At 38.3% G+C, this 18022-nt stretch overlaps 1 protein-coding gene and 1 long non-coding RNA gene across 15 annotated transcripts in view; one reads left to right on the top strand and one right to left on the bottom strand.

The window, feature by feature from the left end:
* Positions 1–14401, top strand: part of RIMS2 (regulating synaptic membrane exocytosis 2) — a 589248-nt gene extending 574847 nt beyond the window's left edge. For 13 of the 14 annotated variants that reach the window (XM_036830456.1, XM_036830453.1, XM_036830454.1 and 10 more), the window contains 5 exons: positions 7251–7392; positions 10942–11054; positions 11348–11449; positions 12820–12959; positions 13463–14401. In XM_036830456.1, the coding sequence (XP_036686351.1) occupies positions 7251–7392; positions 10942–11054; positions 11348–11449; positions 12820–12959; positions 13463–13681 (716 nt within the window). In that variant the 3' untranslated portion in view covers positions 13682–14401. The remainder of the gene's footprint in view (positions 1–7250; positions 7393–10941; positions 11055–11347; positions 11450–12819; positions 12960–13462) is intronic. The other variant, XM_036830450.1, reaches the window with a different exon arrangement.
* On the bottom strand, positions 11373–14006 carry LOC118883521. The gene is made up of 3 exons (XR_005017041.1): positions 13919–14006; positions 12987–13144; positions 11373–11442 (listed from the first exon to the last, which is right to left on the bottom strand). It is a non-coding gene; the product is annotated as an uncharacterized LOC118883521 (long non-coding RNA).
* Positions 14402–18022: the final 3621 nt, after the last annotated feature.

Below are 18022 nucleotides of genomic sequence, written 5' to 3'. Positions count from 1 at the left end.
CCAGTACCACTGTCCTGATTACTGTAGCTTTATAGTAACTCTTGAAGTTGGGTGGTATCAGTCCTCCAACTTTATTCTTCTCCTTCAATATTGTGTTGGTGATTCTGGGTCTTTTGCCTCGCCATTTAAACTTTATGATCAGTTTGTCAATATCTACAAAATAACTTGCTGGCATTTTGATCAGGATTGCATTGAATCTATAGATCAAGTTGGGAAGACCTGACATATCAACAATATTGAGTCTTCCTATCCATGAATATGGAATATCTCTCCATTTATTTAGTTCTTGTTTGATTTTATTCATCAGAGTTTTGTAGTTTTCCTCATATAGGTCTTGTACATATTTTGTTAGATTTATACCTAAGTAGTTCATATTTTGGATGCTAATGTAAATGGTATTGTGTTTTTAATTTCAAATTCCACCTGTTCATTGTTGGTATATAGGAAAGCAATTGACTTTTGTATATTAACCTTGTATTCGGCAACCTTGCTGTAATCACTTACTAGTTCCAGGAGTTTTTATGTCGATTCTTTCAGATTTTCTACGTAGACAATCATGCTGTCTGTGAACAAAGACAGTTTTATTTCTTTCTTCTCAATCTCTATACCTTTTATTTCCTTTTATTGTTTTATTGCATTAGCTAGAACTTTCGGTATGATGTTAAAAGGAGTGGTAAGAAGGAAAATTCTTGCTTTGTATCTGATCTTGGAGGGAAAGCTTCAAGTTTCTCACTATTAAGTATGATGTTAGCTGAAGTTTTTTGTAGATATTCTTTATCAAGTTGAGGAAGCTCTCCTCTATTCCTACTTTACTGAGAGTTTATATGATGAATAGGTGTTGGATTTTGTTGAATGCTTTTGCTGCACCTGTTGATATGATCATGTGATTTTTCTTTTCTAGCCTGTTGATGTGATGCATTACATTAGTTGACTTTTGAAAGTTGAAACAGCATTGTATAACCGGGATAAATCCCATTTCATCATGGTGTGTAATTCTTTTTATACATTGTTGGATTTGAAGCTTCTACCCTAAAGTTACACAGACCAGTTTTGCTCACATTTCATTGGCCAAGCAAGTTACATGACCACACTGAACTTCATAAGTGAGGGAAATGTGAATGAATTTAGACAGCCCTAATGTCTACCGTAATTGTGACCTCTACTTGTAACTCACTTACTACTTCATAATAGCTGTGACAAAGCTGTTGGAGTGAATGGATTTGTGTTAAACTCTGAAACAATTTTGGAAATCAGCTGTTAAATTTCTATTTATTTTAATTGTTAATGCCAATCCTGGATTAGCCCAAAAGAAATTGTCAGATATTTGTCCGTATTTTGTTTAGACTTTCTGAGATTTGAATTATGTTTATTATAGTAAGAAGCCCTGACAAACATAAATGTAAGTGCACAAGCTTTTGTACACAACTACAGTAATCTACTCATGAGTGTCCCCATATTGAGGTCTTGCAGGACCAAATAGATAAATCAACCTCTTCATGTCCGGATGTAATATCTGCTGATGGGAAGTCATGTTTCAGAATCTACCAACCTGTCTTCAACCTGTTTCCATAAATCATTTCCCATATTAACATCAAGAAAATCTTGACTCTAAAGTAAGTCTGTCTGCAAAAGGGGATGAGACTTTCCAGGTGAGAGCAAGCAGGAATGGGTTCTGTGGACCCAAGATTTGGAAAGAGGTCGCCCTGACATTAAGTTAGGCATTTAACTGTGAGTCTCATCTTGGGGCTTAGGAGAGTTTTCCAGTCAGTAGCAGAGAGGACTTTTTGATTTTTGTTGTCAAGTCACTCAAAGGGTTTCCTGGTTTTCAGCATTGTTAGGGGAAACTGACACTTTGGTTGTTTATTTACTCAAGTGGCTTTCTTTGAATTTAGAGGGTGCCAAGCAAATGAGTCATCAGACTAAGCAGAGCAGAATAACAAGGACACCTCCTGTGTTGCTTTATGCTTGTGATCTTTTGTAATTCAAGAACTTGATTTTTACCTACAGGCACCTTCTCCAAATATACTTTGGCTTAAAATACCACACCAGAATGAGTGGTTTAAGAACTCTGCAACAACATAATCTGGGCCTTAGTTTTGTAGTTTGCTACCTGAGTATTTTTAAACATCTTTATACACACACACATATCATATATATAAATATATGATATGTATGTAGTGTATATATGTATATATACTTTTTTAAATATATACTTTTTCTATTATGGCTGTTGAGTTCTTACAGATAATTTCAGTTGTTCTACTCCTGTGGTCACAACAGGTTATTTTTATAGATCTCCCATTAAAACAATAATCTAAAGAAGTACCTGTTGTTGCTTGACAATTATCACAAATTTTTACCAGCTTAAAACAACACCCATTTATTAGTTCACAGTTCTGTAGGACACATGTCTGGCATGCCATGACTGGGATCCTGCTTAGGGTATTGCATGGCTGAAATCAGGGTGTAGGCTGGGCTGAGTTCTTGTCCGGAGGCTCTGGGGAAAGTCAGCTTCCAGGATCTTCAGCTGTTGGCAGAATCCAGTTTTTTTGCTGCCTGTCAGCTAGGCATTGCTGAAGGCTGCTCTCAGGTCCTCCCACATGGTCCCCTCCATCTTCAAGCCAGGAAAGGTACACCAAATCCTTCTTGTGTTTCAGATCTCCCTGACTGACTTTTCTGGAACCAGCCAGAGAAAGCACTCTGCTTTTAGAGTTTTCATGTGGATGTGTTAGGCCCACCGAGATAATCTTTCTATCTTTAGGTCAACTGGTTAGTAACCTTAATTATGTTTGCAAAATCCCTTTTGCCGTGTAAAGTAACATAGTCATGGGGGCCATCTTAGAATTCTGCCTACTATACTTTATATAGGCATTCTCTGTTATATAGATTCAGTTTTTAGGTTGAATAACATGACAGCATTCAAAACATTAAATGTGAATCACCATAATGAATTATATTTAGGTTAAATTACTTTTATTGTGAATGTGATGCAAAGGATTTGTGGTATTGAAAAAGACATACTTTAAAATAGATAGCTAGTGGGAAGCAGCCGCATAGCATAGGGAGATCAGCTCCGTGCTTTGTGACCACCTAGAGGGGTGGGATAGAGAGGGTGGGAGGGAGACGCAAGAGGGAGGAGATATGGGGATGTATGTATATGTAGAGCTGATTCACTTTGTTATAAAGCAGAAACTAACACACCATTGTAAAGCAATTGTACTCCAATAAAGATGTTAAAAAAAGAAAGAAAAATACATACTTTTAAAATAAGTCTATAAATATATCAAAGTACATTTAAAAGACATATTTTAAAAAGCTATTATAAATGCTCAGCGTATGCCTAGAATTCTTTGATTCCATCAGATGACAGGGAGTAGCCTTATCTCCTCAATATTTGCTATTAATCATGGTCTTGGTCATACATTAATGACACAAACTCATAGACTTTAGAGCTAAAAGAGATCAGAGATCATCTGGCACCCTCCCCCTCCTTTGTTTTCTTTTCATAAATGAGGAACCTGAAACTCAGAGAGGGATATGACTCAGAGAAGGCCATAGAGCCAGCTAGTCAGTGGTAAAGATTGGCCTAGAATACATGTTTTCTGATTTCCTTTCTGGTAGAAATAATAATAACAGTACCATTAATTGAAGATTTTCCATATAGCAGGCACTATCCTAAGCACTTTAAATATATTATTTTCCTTAACCGTCACAAAAATTATATCAGGTAGGCATTACTATTATCATTGCCATTTCACAGTTTGAGAAAGCTGAGTCACAGAGAAGGTAACTTGCTTTATGTCACCCAGCTAGTACATGATAGAGTAGGGATTCTGAGAGAAACAGTTGGACACCGGGGCCTGACCTCTTCACTATTCTCTGCTCTTTCCACCCCACCAGCTGCTTCTAGCAGGGCCTCCCACATGTACTCATCGAGTTAGCTTAGTATCATCTCCATGGACAGCTGTCCAAGCTACCCATTGGTTATATTCTGACGACAAAATAGTGAATAGCAGAGAACTTGGAGTCAGGGAACTGTGTATAAACTCTGGTTCTGTCATTTTCTGTTTGGCTTCAGGGAATTGTGTAACCTGCTGGGGCCCTTGGATACTGGATCTGTAAAATGGGGATTATGAGAGTTGTTCTAAAGAGGACACATGTAAAAAGCAATCTGTAAACAAAAGGATTACATGCTCATTGTATTGTTATTCTTTGCCAAATGGTGACTAGTTCTCATCACCCTAAAATAGCAGATTTTCAAGTCACTTTTGCTGTGGTAAGAGTCAGGCATTAAATGAAAACCAGTAGATTTTTGACACTGCAAAGGCCATGTCCTGAGACCTTCAGGAAGTCATGTTTTCTGTACTTATCCTCATTCTGCATTTTCAAACGTCACTGAAGTTGTGTATCTCACTTGGTGGTGGTTTTTCATTCTTCATAGGCATTCTTCACAGGAAGTGAACGGTAAAGCTACGCGGAGAGGCCAGGACTCGGCCATTGGCCTGGCTCCCTCACACCAGCCCAGCACCTTTCATGATTCCAGTTCACACCTGGACAAAATTTTACTACTTTTTTTTTAATTAATTTTTTTTGGAGTATAGTTGATTTACAATGTTGTGTTAGTTTCTGCTGTACAGCAAAGTGAATCAGTTATACATATACATGTATCCACTCTTTTTTAGATTTCTTTTCCCATATAGGTCATTACAGAGTACTGAGTAGAGTACCCTGTGCTATACAGTAGGTCCTTATTAGTTATCTATTTTATACATAGTGGTGTCTATATGTCATTCCCAATCTCCCGATTTATCCCCCCCCCCCACCCTTTCTCCCCTGGTAACCATAAGTTTGTTTTCCACACCAGTGACTCTATTTCTGTCTTGTAACTAAGTTCATTTGTACCATTTTTTTAGATTCCACATATAAGCGATATCATATGATGTTTGTTTTTCTCTGTCTGACTTACTTCATTCAGTTTAATGTGACCGTTTGGGGATCACTCTCAAACAAAATCATAAATATTGAATGTATAGCTATCAAGGTCTACTCTTCATCCCCATCCTTTCTGTTATTGTTGTTGTTATTTCATCCTCTGTTTTATGTATATGTGTATTTTTTGCTATACTGTTTGAAAGTAAGTTGCAAACAATATAACATTTCATGTCTAAATACTTCAGCGTATGTATTTCCTAATGATAAGGAAATTTTTTATAATACATGCCATTATCTACCTAGGGAAATTAACAATTTTCTTATCCCATCTAATACCCAATTCATATTCATATTTTCCCTACTTGTCCTAATATTGCTTTTAGTGTTTTGCTTTTAGGGTTTCATTTTTGTTGTTGTTGTTTTCTTGAAAAGAAACCAATCAGAGTATACTTATAGCATTTAATAGTTACATCCCTGTGATATTTTTAAAGCTGGAACAATTCCCCCACCTTGTCAGTTTGTTTTCATGATATTAACTTTAAGAGACTAGGTCAATTCCCTTGAACAAAATCCCATGTTCTGGGTTTGTCTGATTTTGTGTGTGTGTATCCTTTATCTTGTTATTCTATCCTATTTTTGAAAACTTAGAAGTTGGTTGCAAAGACCTGATTAGAAACAGGTTGTGTACTTTTGTCCAGAACAACTTGATAGGTGCTACAGTGATTGCCCCACTATTAGTGCTAAGTTTGCTCACTTGATTAAAATGGCCATAGCCAGGTTTCCCAGTAGTAAAGTACTTGTTTTCCTTTAACAATTAGAACTAATTTGTGGGATGATTTTTTTTGGCTCATATGAATATCCTTTTATCTAATGGCATTAGCATCCATTGATGTGCCTTATTTGAATCATTTATTCCACTGGAGGTTGCCAATTGGTAATTTTAAAATTTTCTCACTTTTTGCATGTATTAACTAACCACTTCTCTGGAAGGAAGAGCCTTCCGTCATCAATGGGGGATGCTTTAGCTCCTCTCAATAGTTCATATCAGTACAACATGTTTTACTATCAATTATCTAAAATAGGCTCAGATTATGGAACTGAGTTGTAGATCAGTGATAACATATTTTATATATACTTTTTAAAGCATTTTGATGTACATTAAAGTTGGAAGTGGAGAAGAGATGAAATTTAAAACAGTGTTTCAAAATGGTGAGCAAATATTATAAGAGGTTTGATGGAAAGGATTTCCACAAGTCACTGTCAATATCACCAAATATTTATTGATCTAAAATGAAATTATTAATACCAGGCACTAAAAGAGCTTCCCATATCCCAAAATACTAATGATATGAATATTCAATGTAGATAAATATTTAGACCTGACAGGAAGTAAATTAATACAAGTAATTTGAACCATCCCCCTGTTGCTCCAGCTTTAGTCATCTCTCAGCTCCACATTCCAACATGCAAGGCCTTTGATAACTGGGGCTGTTTCTTGGATCCCAATCTGCCCTATTTCAAGCCCAGCTCAAATCCCAACTCCCTCTGTGATGCTCCTTCCTCCCTGTCCTCTGCGGATGGCACTTCGTACCTCTGTTACATCTGTGGTACTTGACTCAGTTTCCTGTTTGGTCTTCTAATTGGCTTCCAGAAGCAAATCTCCTATTCAAACTGTGGAAGATCCTTAAGAACATGACTATCTATGACCAAAAATTTAAAAGCTCTTTTTTTCATGTGGCATTGCTGGGTTTTGCATTCCTTATGAGAATCTCTCTGAAAGTTACAAACAGTTGTGAAAGTGTTATCAGGCAGGGCTATCTCCTTAGTGTAGCTTTCTTTGCTTTCTAATACTTATCACCCTGCAAAAACAGGTTTTTGTGTGAAAGTTAAAGCTAGAATTGAGGATTACTCACCACCTATTCTTTGGAAATAATGTGAAGGCCTACTTCTTTGACTATGACAAAAAGAAAGAAAAAAGAAAAAGACAGGCATAAATTCATCTTGATTTAAATATTACAATGAAAACAAAGCTTATTTTACATAGCTTGAACCTTTTTGTTCCTTTTGTTACCAATTTGAACACTGTTTTAAATGGAAATAAAACAGTGGTATTTTGTGCTTCTTGAAGATTTTTTAGAAAGTTTTCACCCCACTCAACAAGACATGATTTGAAATACCTTTTCTCTCTGTCTCCTTCATAAAAGCATTTTGTATTTATGCAGGTTTTTCATCTGAGGACCTCAAAGCATTGGCTGCTATTTTTTGTTACCAGATGATGATGACAAAACGATCACCCCTTTTGTTTTCTGTCCGTGCAGAAGCCGGTGGTAAAAAGCTACGGAGCACCGTGCAGAGAAGTACAGAGACGGGCTTGGCTGTGGAAATGAGGAACTGGATGACTCGACAGGCAAGCCGAGAATCTACAGACGGCAGCGTGAACAGCTACAGCTCAGAAGGAAAGTGAGTGATGCTGGCTGGGCCGTGGTCTCCGTGCCTTGCTGGAGACCTTCTCCTCTACCTCACTCTCTGTGCTTTCACCAAAGCTAACTCACATGCCCTATAGCACCATTTTAACTTTCACTGGCTGATTTGCTGTGAAGAAAACTTTTGCTTACGTGCCACTGAGAAATGTGGCATATCTGGCTTTTTATGTCAATGGAAATAGGTTTGGGGATAAAGTGTTTCAATTTAAGGGCAAGATGCTAAAATGTGACTGTCACAAATAGAAGTTTGCCCTACCTTGAAATAATACATAAAAGCACAGAAATAATAAGCACTTGTGCCCATGCCACATGTACGATGCTGATTTTTTAAATCTTTGCTCTAAGAGTTATTACTAAAAAATATAGAATATTGATACATACTTAGTTCCATCCAGTAACGAACAGTTCGGATAAATGTAACAGCCAGAAAGAAATGCCACAAAGTTGGTGAGCCTTTCTTTTAGGTAGTTATCATGTAGCTTTCCCTTGACTCCACTGTGTCTGAGATATTTTTAAAGCATTTGTAAAGATTGTACAGCCCTGTCCCCAACAAATTAACAATAATTAGCAACTGCAGATCGTAGATGGGTGCGTAAAGGACATTAATAGAGGAAAGTGGGGTTTACTGACCTCATCTGTCATCACCATGGAAGCATCAGGTGCTTAGGCAACTTATGTGTAGTCAGTTCACAGATGTGAGGTCATAGGAGCAGCTAGCACAATTATATAAATACAAGAGATTTATATGGTTTCCATACATTTATAAATAAGGTTATGTGGGATATTTATGGTAGCATTAAAAATGTTCAGATTAACTGTATATCTGGGAATTAAGCTTGGGGGACGAAATAGATTTGACATTAATCAAGGAAGTCTTAAAAGAGATGGAGAATCAAGTAAAAAAGAAATGTGCAGTGAGCACTCATCACTGCAAAGCACTGTGTTAGACACTGTTTGTTAGGGATATAAAAATGTTTAAACTATGACCCCTGTGCTCCAGGTGTTTATAGTCTTATTGGAGCAATGGGATGAATACTCATAAATTCATTCAACAGATATTTCCATACCTCCTAGTGTTCTAGGCACTTTGCTATGAGTTGGGGATATGTCATACGAGGAAGCAAAAATCAGTTGGTGGTTAGACCATAGGCTTTAGAATCATATAGGCTTAAATTCTAATCTGTTTTTTGGTGCTGTAGAAACTTGGGCAAGTTATGTGATTTTTTTAAGATTCATTTTAGTTAATTAATTGATTGAGTTTAACAAGTACTTACAATATTTCAGGCATGGTTCTAATGCTGGATATATATCAGTGAACAAATAAGGAAAAAACCCCTACCCTCATCAAACTTACAGTCTAACAGATAAGATGGACAATAAACTTGAAAAATTGTTCAAATAAAAGAAAAATTAGGAAAATATATAATATTTAATATATAATAGATTAGGTGGTATAAGTGCTAAGGAGAAAAAGGTGAGAGAAGAGATGGCAGGGGTTAAGGGTAGGGTTTTATGTAGGTTAGACAGGGAAAAGGGCACATTTGATTAAAAATCTGAAGGGAGTTAGTGAACACGTGAATGTTTGAAGGAAGAACATTTCAGGCTGAAGCAATGCTGAGGCTGGAGCTTACCTGGCATCAGTAGTGGGAATGGTGGCACTGGGGAATAAGGGCAGGAGTAGTAAAAAAAAACTAGGAATTAAGATATGGGGGGCAGGGATGGACAGGTTGTATTGTCTTTATACATCATTGCAAGGACTTTGCTTTTACCCAGATCGAGATGTGAAACCAGTGGAGGATTGTGAGCAGAGGCCTGACATTATCTGGCTTCAGTTTTAACAGATCACTCTGATTGCTGTGGGAGTGGAGAGAAAGGTGGCAACGGGGAGATCATTCAGAAGGCTGTTGCAGCAATACAGAAAGAGAAAATGATGGCTTGCACCTGAGTGGTAGCATTAGTGAGGTCGGATTCTGGATGTATTTTGACAGTAGAGACAATAAGATTCAATAATGCATTTGATATGAATGTGAGAGAAAGAGTGTATCAGTTTGCTAGGGCTGCCGTAACAAAATACACAGAAACAGTACCACTTAAACAACAGAAATTTATTTTCTCATAGTTCTGGAGGCTAGGAATCTAAGATCAAGGTGTCAGCAAGTTTGGTTTCTCCTGAGACCTCTCTCCTTGGCTCCCAAATGGCCACCTTCTCGTGTCCTCACATGGTCTTTTCTCTCTTCATGGATACCCCTGGTGTTTTCTTCTTATAAGAAGGACACCAGTCGTGTTAGCTTAGGGCCCCACCTTTATGACCCATTGAACTTTAAATATCCCTTTAAAGGTTCTACGTCCAAATACAGTCATACTGAGGATTACGGCTTTAATATTCAGTCCAGAGGAAAGACAACTCCAGGGCTGAGCAACTGAAAGAATGAAGTTGCCATTTAAGACAGGAAGCCTCCGAGAAGAGCAGAGTTTGATGTTTTGTTTGTTTGGGGTTTGAGAGTCAGCTTGGGACAAGTTGAGTTTCAATTGCCTATTAGACATTCAAGCAGGTAAGGAGACAGAGCGGTTAGTTAGAATACAGGTCTGGGGCCCAAGTGAGAGGCCCAAGCTGGAGATGTCAGTCTAGGCGATATGAGCATAGATGGTGTTTAAAACCTTGAAACTGGATGAGATTGCCAAGGGAATCAGGACTTACAGAGAAGAAGTCAAAAGATGGAGCCTCCTATATTTAGTGGTAAAATTAGCAAAGGAGACTGAGGAAGAATAGCCAAAGAGGAAAACCAGGAGGCTAGAGAGTCCAGGAAGCCAAGTGGAGAAAGTGTTTCAAGGAAGAGGGAGGGATCAGTTGGGTCAAATGAGGCTAATATGTTCAATTAGACAAGTCTGGAGTATTAATGGTCGGATTTACCACTGTGGCTGCTAGGTAACGTTGATCAGAGAAATTTTGGTGGAGTGGAGAAAAAGTGAGGAAGAGAGCAAGGAAAAACTGATTCGATTTTCAAAGGAGAATGAGAGGAAAGAAATCGAAGATGGTACATAGAGACAGCTCTACGAAGTTTCAAGGAGAGAAACGGGGTGGTAGCTGGGGAGGGAAGGAGGTTAGGAAAGGGATTTTTTTAAGGTGGAAGAAATAGCAGTGTGTTTGGGTGTTGATGGGAATGATCTGAAGACTTTCTTCATCGATAAAATGGGTTAAATAATAGAACCTCTCATAGTGCAGCTAAGAGATTCAATATGCTAATGCCTGTCATGGAATAAGTGCTCAAAGTGTACTGAGTGCTATACATAGAAATCACAGTTCATGCCCTCCAGACAAGGAAAAGAAAGACACATAAACAGAGGCTTGCAATACAGGACGAGGGCTGCTAGAGGATAAGGAGGGAGAGCCGTGGAGGTGCAGTGGGGAGGTTGGGATCCAATTAATGTAAGTGGCAAAATAGGTACCAACTGCTCCTGCCACGGAAAGGGGGCTAGATGGAAACAGGAGTCAAAGGTTTAATCCTGTGTGTTATTTTACTTTTAGTCTGATTTTCCCTGGTGTCCGCTTGGCCTCTGATAGCCAATTCAGTGATTTTCTGGATGGCCTTGGCCCTGCCCAGCTAGTGGGGCGCCAGACTCTGGCCACACCTGCCATGGGTAAGAATTTGTCACGTAATTGTTTTTCTTTTAGATTATTGAAAATCACATTCTTTAATTTAATAGGATCTTTAGCAGTATTATCAGGAATGAGTAGCTTAGATTTAAACAAAAAACTTTGACTAATTTTTTCCATTTTAATTTATATGCTTTTTAAAGTAAGGTATCATTGATAAATTTTTAAATATATTTGAATTTAGGAAAAGATGTAGGAAATGATGAAACAATGATAAACCAAGATCTTTGGCACAAGCATTTCTCTTACTGTTTGTTTCTTCCTCACACGCCATTAGGTGACATTCAGGTAGGAATGATGGACAAAAAGGGACAGTTGGAGGTGGAAATCATTCGGGCCCGCGGCCTTGTTGTAAAACCAGGTTCCAAGACACTGCCAGGTAAGAACAGAAGATATTCTTCTATTATTGGTCATAATCCACACTTTTCAATTCAGAGACTTTGTTTTTGATTAGATGCTGGAAACTTTGCTCTTAAATGATCAAGGATACTAATAAATGAGACAGTTAAGTGGTAGTTTGTGTGTTTGTCCTGAGTGAGCACCCAGTGAGGGTGGTCTGACGGGGATAAGACAAGTCGTTAGATAAGCACATATGTGGTAGAAACCACTGCAAAATAAAACCTATCACATTCATTTTGTACGACATGTACATAAGAAGTTCTTGTTAGCTGGTGTTTGTGTTATTCTTCAGTTTATCTGGAGCTTCTAAATTCTCCTTAAGAATCCTTAGAGTCCTGGAATTAGAATAAAAATAGTTACAGGCTCCCAAAGTAGCATAAGCCCATATGTGAAGGACATTCTAATTATAAGATTCTTACTTCCTGTAATGTATAGAGAGGCACCATTATAAGTTTTTATTGTGATGTCACATATTTCTTACCGAAATGTCATAATCTAAGGTGCTTAGAGCCATGGGGAGTGCCACAGATTCCAGATGTCTGATGCAGAGATGTAGAGAACATTGGATCTGAAGTATAGAACAATTCTGAAACTTGGTTTCTCACCTCAGCACCTCCACTGACTGAATTGTAATTTTGAATCTCTAGCTTCCCTGTCCTTGCAGAAATTCCGAATTGTAATGTATGTTACCTATTGTACAGCCTTGCAGTGGTGATTAAGACACTTGTGTTCATAAACGTCTTGGCGTTTAGTCAACTGACTCTGCTAGAAAGAACACTGCAGTTTGTACACGCACGAAAATGTTCTTATGAAGAGTCTGTCAGAAAAACTTCAACCCATGGTATTCATAATTAGTTGCCTCTTCCTGGCTAATTTGAACATATTACATCAAACCCCACCCCTGTTGTGTACCCACACCATCAATAAATAAACCCTTTTGAGTGATCAATGATTTGTGGGGATGGGTGAGTAAAACAATATAATTTCGAGCATGTTTAAGTAGATTTAAGTATTGACACATGAAAAACTGAGCGAGACATCTTCCTTGAAATTGTTAGGAACTGGAAGCATTTCTCTTTTTTTTAATGCGGTTGTTCAAATCCATATAACCAGTTGATGGCAAAATAGTAATCAACTCAGAGGCTATGTTAACATTGCCTAAAACTACCTGAATGGCTGATAGTTACCTATTGTTTAGCTAATGATTTTGACGTAATGTGGAAAGGCCAGTGATTTTTGACCGCTGGCTCTTCCAGCCTAAGATTAAGCTGTGGCAGACGTCACCCGTAAGCTGGGTGTTCCGTAACCAGAGCTCATCACTTAACTCTCCTCTGTGTTTTCTTTCCCAAGCACCATATGTAAAGGTGTATCTATTAGATAATGGAGTCTGCATAGCCAAAAAGAAAACAAAAGTGGCAAGAAAGACGCTGGAACCCCTCTACCAGCAGCTATTATCTTTTGAAGAAAGTCCCCAGGGAAAGGTTTTACAGGTATTTACTGAATTATATATTCCTTACCTAAGAAAGTGTCTTCATGGAGTCAAAATTTGTATCCAACATCTTTTCTTATCGATTCCTTTTCCATTCCTCACAGCTGAAGTCCTTGGGAAACTTCAAAGCAGTGGCCAGTGCTATAAAGCTATACACACTAGGGAACTATCGATATATTCAATATCCTGTAATAAACCATAATGGAAATGAATGTGAGAAAGGAAAAAAAAGCTATACACACTGTTGTTTCCTTTAAAGTGACTATAGACTTGTAAACCCCCATCACACATAAGCTCCCATCTTCCTTGATTGCTTATGATCTTAACACTCCTGTAAAGTTTTCCTAACGTACCTTCGGATTCTAGTAAAGACAACTATCCCAGTAATTAAATACAACTACATAACTTGATGTTTGATGTCAGCGCATTAACTGAATGTATTTTAGTTTACAAGCTTTTACATACATGATTATACTGACATTGCTCTTTTAATTTTGCCAACAGATCATAGTCTGGGGAGACTATGGCCGCATGGATCACAAATCCTTTATGGGAGTGGCCCAGATACTTTTAGATGAACTGGAGCTATCCAATATGGTGATTGGCTGGTTCAAACTTTTCCCCCCTTCCTCCCTAGTAGATCCAACCTTGGCCCCTCTGACAAGAAGAGCTTCCCAATCATCTCTGGAAAGTTCAACTGGACCTTCTTACTCTCGTTCATAGCAGCTGTAAAACTGTTGTCATAGCAACCAGCGTTACAAAAAAAAAAAAAAAACCCACAGGTCGCAAACCCTGGTAACACTGCATGCTTAATGTTGTGTCTTCTGAGCCTGTTTCTAGGGATACAAAGCGATCCTGTGTTCTCAGAGGAAGTTGCACACATTGTGCCCTAAAGAAGGCCCTCAGGTGAAAGAGCGGAGCTATGACGAACTATCAGGTTTGGAGTTCAATAACACTCACGTTTTGGTCCAATCTGAAGCCATGGATTAATCTCAAAGAATCAGTTTCATGCAGCAAAAGCCCTTTTCAATGGCACCTTTATATTTTTATCGTTCCTTTTTCTTCATTTCTCTGACCCCAAAGTCCTGTGATGCCACAGAAATGGAGCTATCCAGCCATTAAGCCATGTTACAAGTCAAGGCATGAAGTCCTAGGAAGCATCAGGTGAAAAGCAAGAGACCAAAGACTTGGTCCAGGACAAAAAACGTCAGCCCTCCTCTGGACGGGGACGGGAGCAGCCAGTCCAACGTGACAGCGTGAACAGTGGCAGACTCCGGAGCTCCAGCAGGCGTGGCGCTCACTAATGCCAAGATGAGTTGGACTCTGAAAAACAAAATTCTGTGGCTACACTGTACTGAATGAAATTAAAGAAACTTTTTTTTGCATGGACACAGATTAGCTGAATACTTAAATTATTTTCTTGGGGCTGCAACTTGCAAAAAATAAAAATAAAAATCAGCCATTTTCAACAATTTATATTATTTTTAAAAATAAATTTCACTAGTGCATGGTTTTAAAAAAGGGAGAGAATGCAACAGGGTGATACAAAGACACACCACGTTTATTCTTTAAAGTAATCATAGTCTGTGTTTTGGCAGACATTACAGAAGAAAATACTTTCTAGAAAATACTTAAAATTCTCTTTATGTGACAAATAAGTATAACATATTCAATTTATTTCCATGTTAAATATGCAAATCTTACAAAGTTCAATATGTGCAAATTGTTCACATCTTTCTTCCACTATCTATCTCACTTTTCTTCTTCTCCCTCTTTTAATCTTTTATTTTCTTTCTGCCTACCAGAGTGAACATTATGCTAAAAAATTACAAGTTTTTGACCTGATACTCTCTTATACCCCATGTTTGATTCAGAGCTATAGATGCTTCTGAATCTCTGAATTTCTCAAGGGGGGAAAAAACTATTTAAGAGCTTTCTTTATTTCAAGCATGTTGAAAAGGATTTTGCAACATGACTTGGGAGTACATTAGAGTAAGTCAGCATGTATTTGATAAAGAAGATATTTGAACTTTTGCAATTTATTGTACAGTGCATGGTAATTTTATTTTCATCTTCAAAGTTCAGTTTACAGGAAAATCCTAAAATCATGTGGCCATTGTAATGTCTAATGAATTTGTTTTTAGCACCAGCATTATTCATACAGGGGTTAAAGTATTATTTCTAGAAGGTCTTAGGTTTTGTGTTTTGTTTTTTAATTAATTAAAGCAATTCCTTTAGCCAATTTCCATTTACTATGTGAATAGAAACACTGCTAACAATTTGGAGCCCTGAAACACAAGGCTGTTTATTAATTCATTTTTCTGTAGTAAAATTCAATTTTTCACAAATTATATTTCTAAAGAAATATAGCAAACATAAATTTGCAACAGATAATTTTTTTTTTTTTTTAAACCTAACCATTTTTTTTTTTTTTAATTTATTTATGACTGTGTTGGGTCTTCGTTTCTGTGCGAGGGCTTTCTCTAGTTGTGGCAAGTGGGGACCACTCTTCATCGCGGTGCGTGGGCCTCTCACCATCGCGGCCTCTCTTGTTGCGGAGCACAGGCTCCAGACGCGCAGGCTCAGTAACTGTGGCTCACGGGCCCAGTTGGTCCGTGGCATGTGGGATCTTCCCAGACCAGGGCTCGAACCCGTGTCCCCTGCATTGGCAGGCAGATTCTCAACCACTGCGCCACCAGGGAAGCCCGCAACAGATAATTTTAAAGCTCTAATTTTTAGGTGACTCAAAGAAAGTCAGTCTGCCTATTAACAGTTCTTTGATGCCATCACTGAAAGTCTACACACAAATCCCCAAAATCAAACCCCTGCCTTTGGTTTTACAGACAGTTATTACCATTGGGTGGTGCTGCAAGGTCAAATTTCTCTTAAGTTCCCCGACTTAGGAGAAAAGTCACCTAGTAATGTAATAAACCACCCATACTTCTTTGTTTCTTTCTGTGCACTTTGATAACACATTCTTATAGATGGATTTTAACTTCTTGCAACAACTTTTGAAATCCACGTACATACCATTTGTTTAAGTTAAGGCCACGCACAAAAATTGCTCTTTTGTGTTCCTTTTTAAATTCAGTGTTGACCATTCAAAACTATCATGCTTGATATGGTGCAAAAGTTAAAAATGAGTATCACTAAAAATGCCTTCTCTTTATGTGGTGCAATACGAAATACACCGAGACTGTGTCTTGACATTCTGAGACCTACGATGGACCCAGGTAAAGTTGAAAAGAACGAATAAAACTTTATTGAAATAATTTAGACACTTGTGTACCAGCAACAATTGATTTAATAGACCTATAGTGTCTATACTCTCCCTTAGAATAAACGTTTACCATTTTCCTGATACTAAGATGCAGTCACATAATCTTTTGTGCATATTCCTATATAAATTATTTCTAATTTTAATAAGAAGGACATGACTGTATGGAATATTTGTACATACCTGTCATTATGCAGTATTTATTTTAATGTTGGTGTATTTTTTTTAATTTTCACGTCTGCACCTCGACTTGTGGTTTAGTCATGTAAATAGCACTATTCCAGTGACCATTGCTGCCCTGTACATAGTATGTTTTAAAAGTAAAGGGAATTCCAGTTGGAAAAAAAAAAGGGCAGATTAGTCCTGTAATGAACACCAACTAATGTAAAACTCAAATTCATTCTCGTGATGGTATTTAACACTTTAAATAAAACATTTTCTTTGCAGACGTTGTATGCATGGCCTTCTGACTTCTTCCCACACATTCCCAAGCCTGCTACAGCTCATTCCCTGAGCCCGCACATGATTTAAAGACGATGAAATCATCTTTTCCACCTCTCCATAACAGAAGCAAACTGCTGGTCTTAGCAGATAGCCCTCAGTAGAGCACTTCTTTAAAATGCCAAAGGATTTCGGCTCACATCATTAAAACTGGTTGCTTTTAAAAAAGGTTATTGCAGATTGAGGTGCTTTCTGATGAAATGACTCAGCAACTCACAGATTTAAATGAGTGAGATTTCTGAGTCAGTGTGGCCTCCACTAACAGCAGTCAAAGAGAATCACACACAGGCTCTGCCATTCCCTGTTTGGAGATGGCGAGGGTGACAGTTGGCACTATGCTATGTGTTTCCACTGATGTGTCGGTTCAACTTTGTGGGGGACTGGGGTGGGGTGCATTTTCAGTTGGGGACACACGTGTGGTAACCTGACATGGAGCAACTGATATATAACAACCTGTCCAGAGACTGGCTTCTGTCGTGTGAGTATGAGTGGAGGAGAGGGTCTCTCCACACCCTTCTAGGGTGGTTCCTCAAACTGCGAGAAAGAACCCCAGCAGAGTTCCAGTGGAAGTCCTCCCCGGCTCTAAATTTAAGAGTGAGTTTGATTAATTAGAAATCCAACTGAAATCCAAACCTAGTTCTCTCTCCATTCCTTGAACCAGCCGTTTCATTTCCAAGGACTTGATTCCAGCCCAGTCCCCCATATCTATCCCATATTATCTTTTCACTATTTAATATATACTCTCTGCTCTAGCAAGCTATTTCTTTGCTGTTCATACACTCCTAAAAATCTCCTTGCCCTTTTTATATGCCCTCTCCTGAAAAGCCCTTCTACTTTCTCAAAAGTGATCCATGTTAGTCCCTTCCTACAATTCCTGGCTCAGGACTGAGCTCTCCTGTAGCAGTTCCTGACTAAACCCTAACCACATGGCTGCCTCGACGCTAACACCTTCACTTTCCCAGGAACTCCAGACACCGAGGGTCCACAAGCAAAGATGAAGGGCATGATGGTCACTATCATGGGGGCTGTGGGAGAATTGGCCAAGAAATCACCAAAGCTGTCTGTCTATACTGACTTAACCTTTAACATTCTTGGCATAAAAATCACATTCTCTGCATGTCTGTCTCCACTCACACAGCTCATGATGCCTCAATATCCTCTAGCATCCATGGACTGAATGAACAGAAGTTTACACATCCACCTTTGGTTTGTGAAATGTGTATTGAGAAGCAGTGTGTAAGAGGGAATAAAAAACAAAAACAAAATCTACAGCACTCAAATTCTTC

This window comes from Balaenoptera musculus, chromosome 17 (assembly GCF_009873245.2).
Source record: "Balaenoptera musculus isolate JJ_BM4_2016_0621 chromosome 17, mBalMus1.pri.v3, whole genome shotgun sequence".
NCBI classification, from domain to species: domain Eukaryota; kingdom Metazoa; phylum Chordata; class Mammalia; order Artiodactyla; family Balaenopteridae; genus Balaenoptera; species Balaenoptera musculus.
Note: the sequence above shows the minus strand (reverse complement) of the source record. Positions and strands in the feature narration are given on the sequence as shown.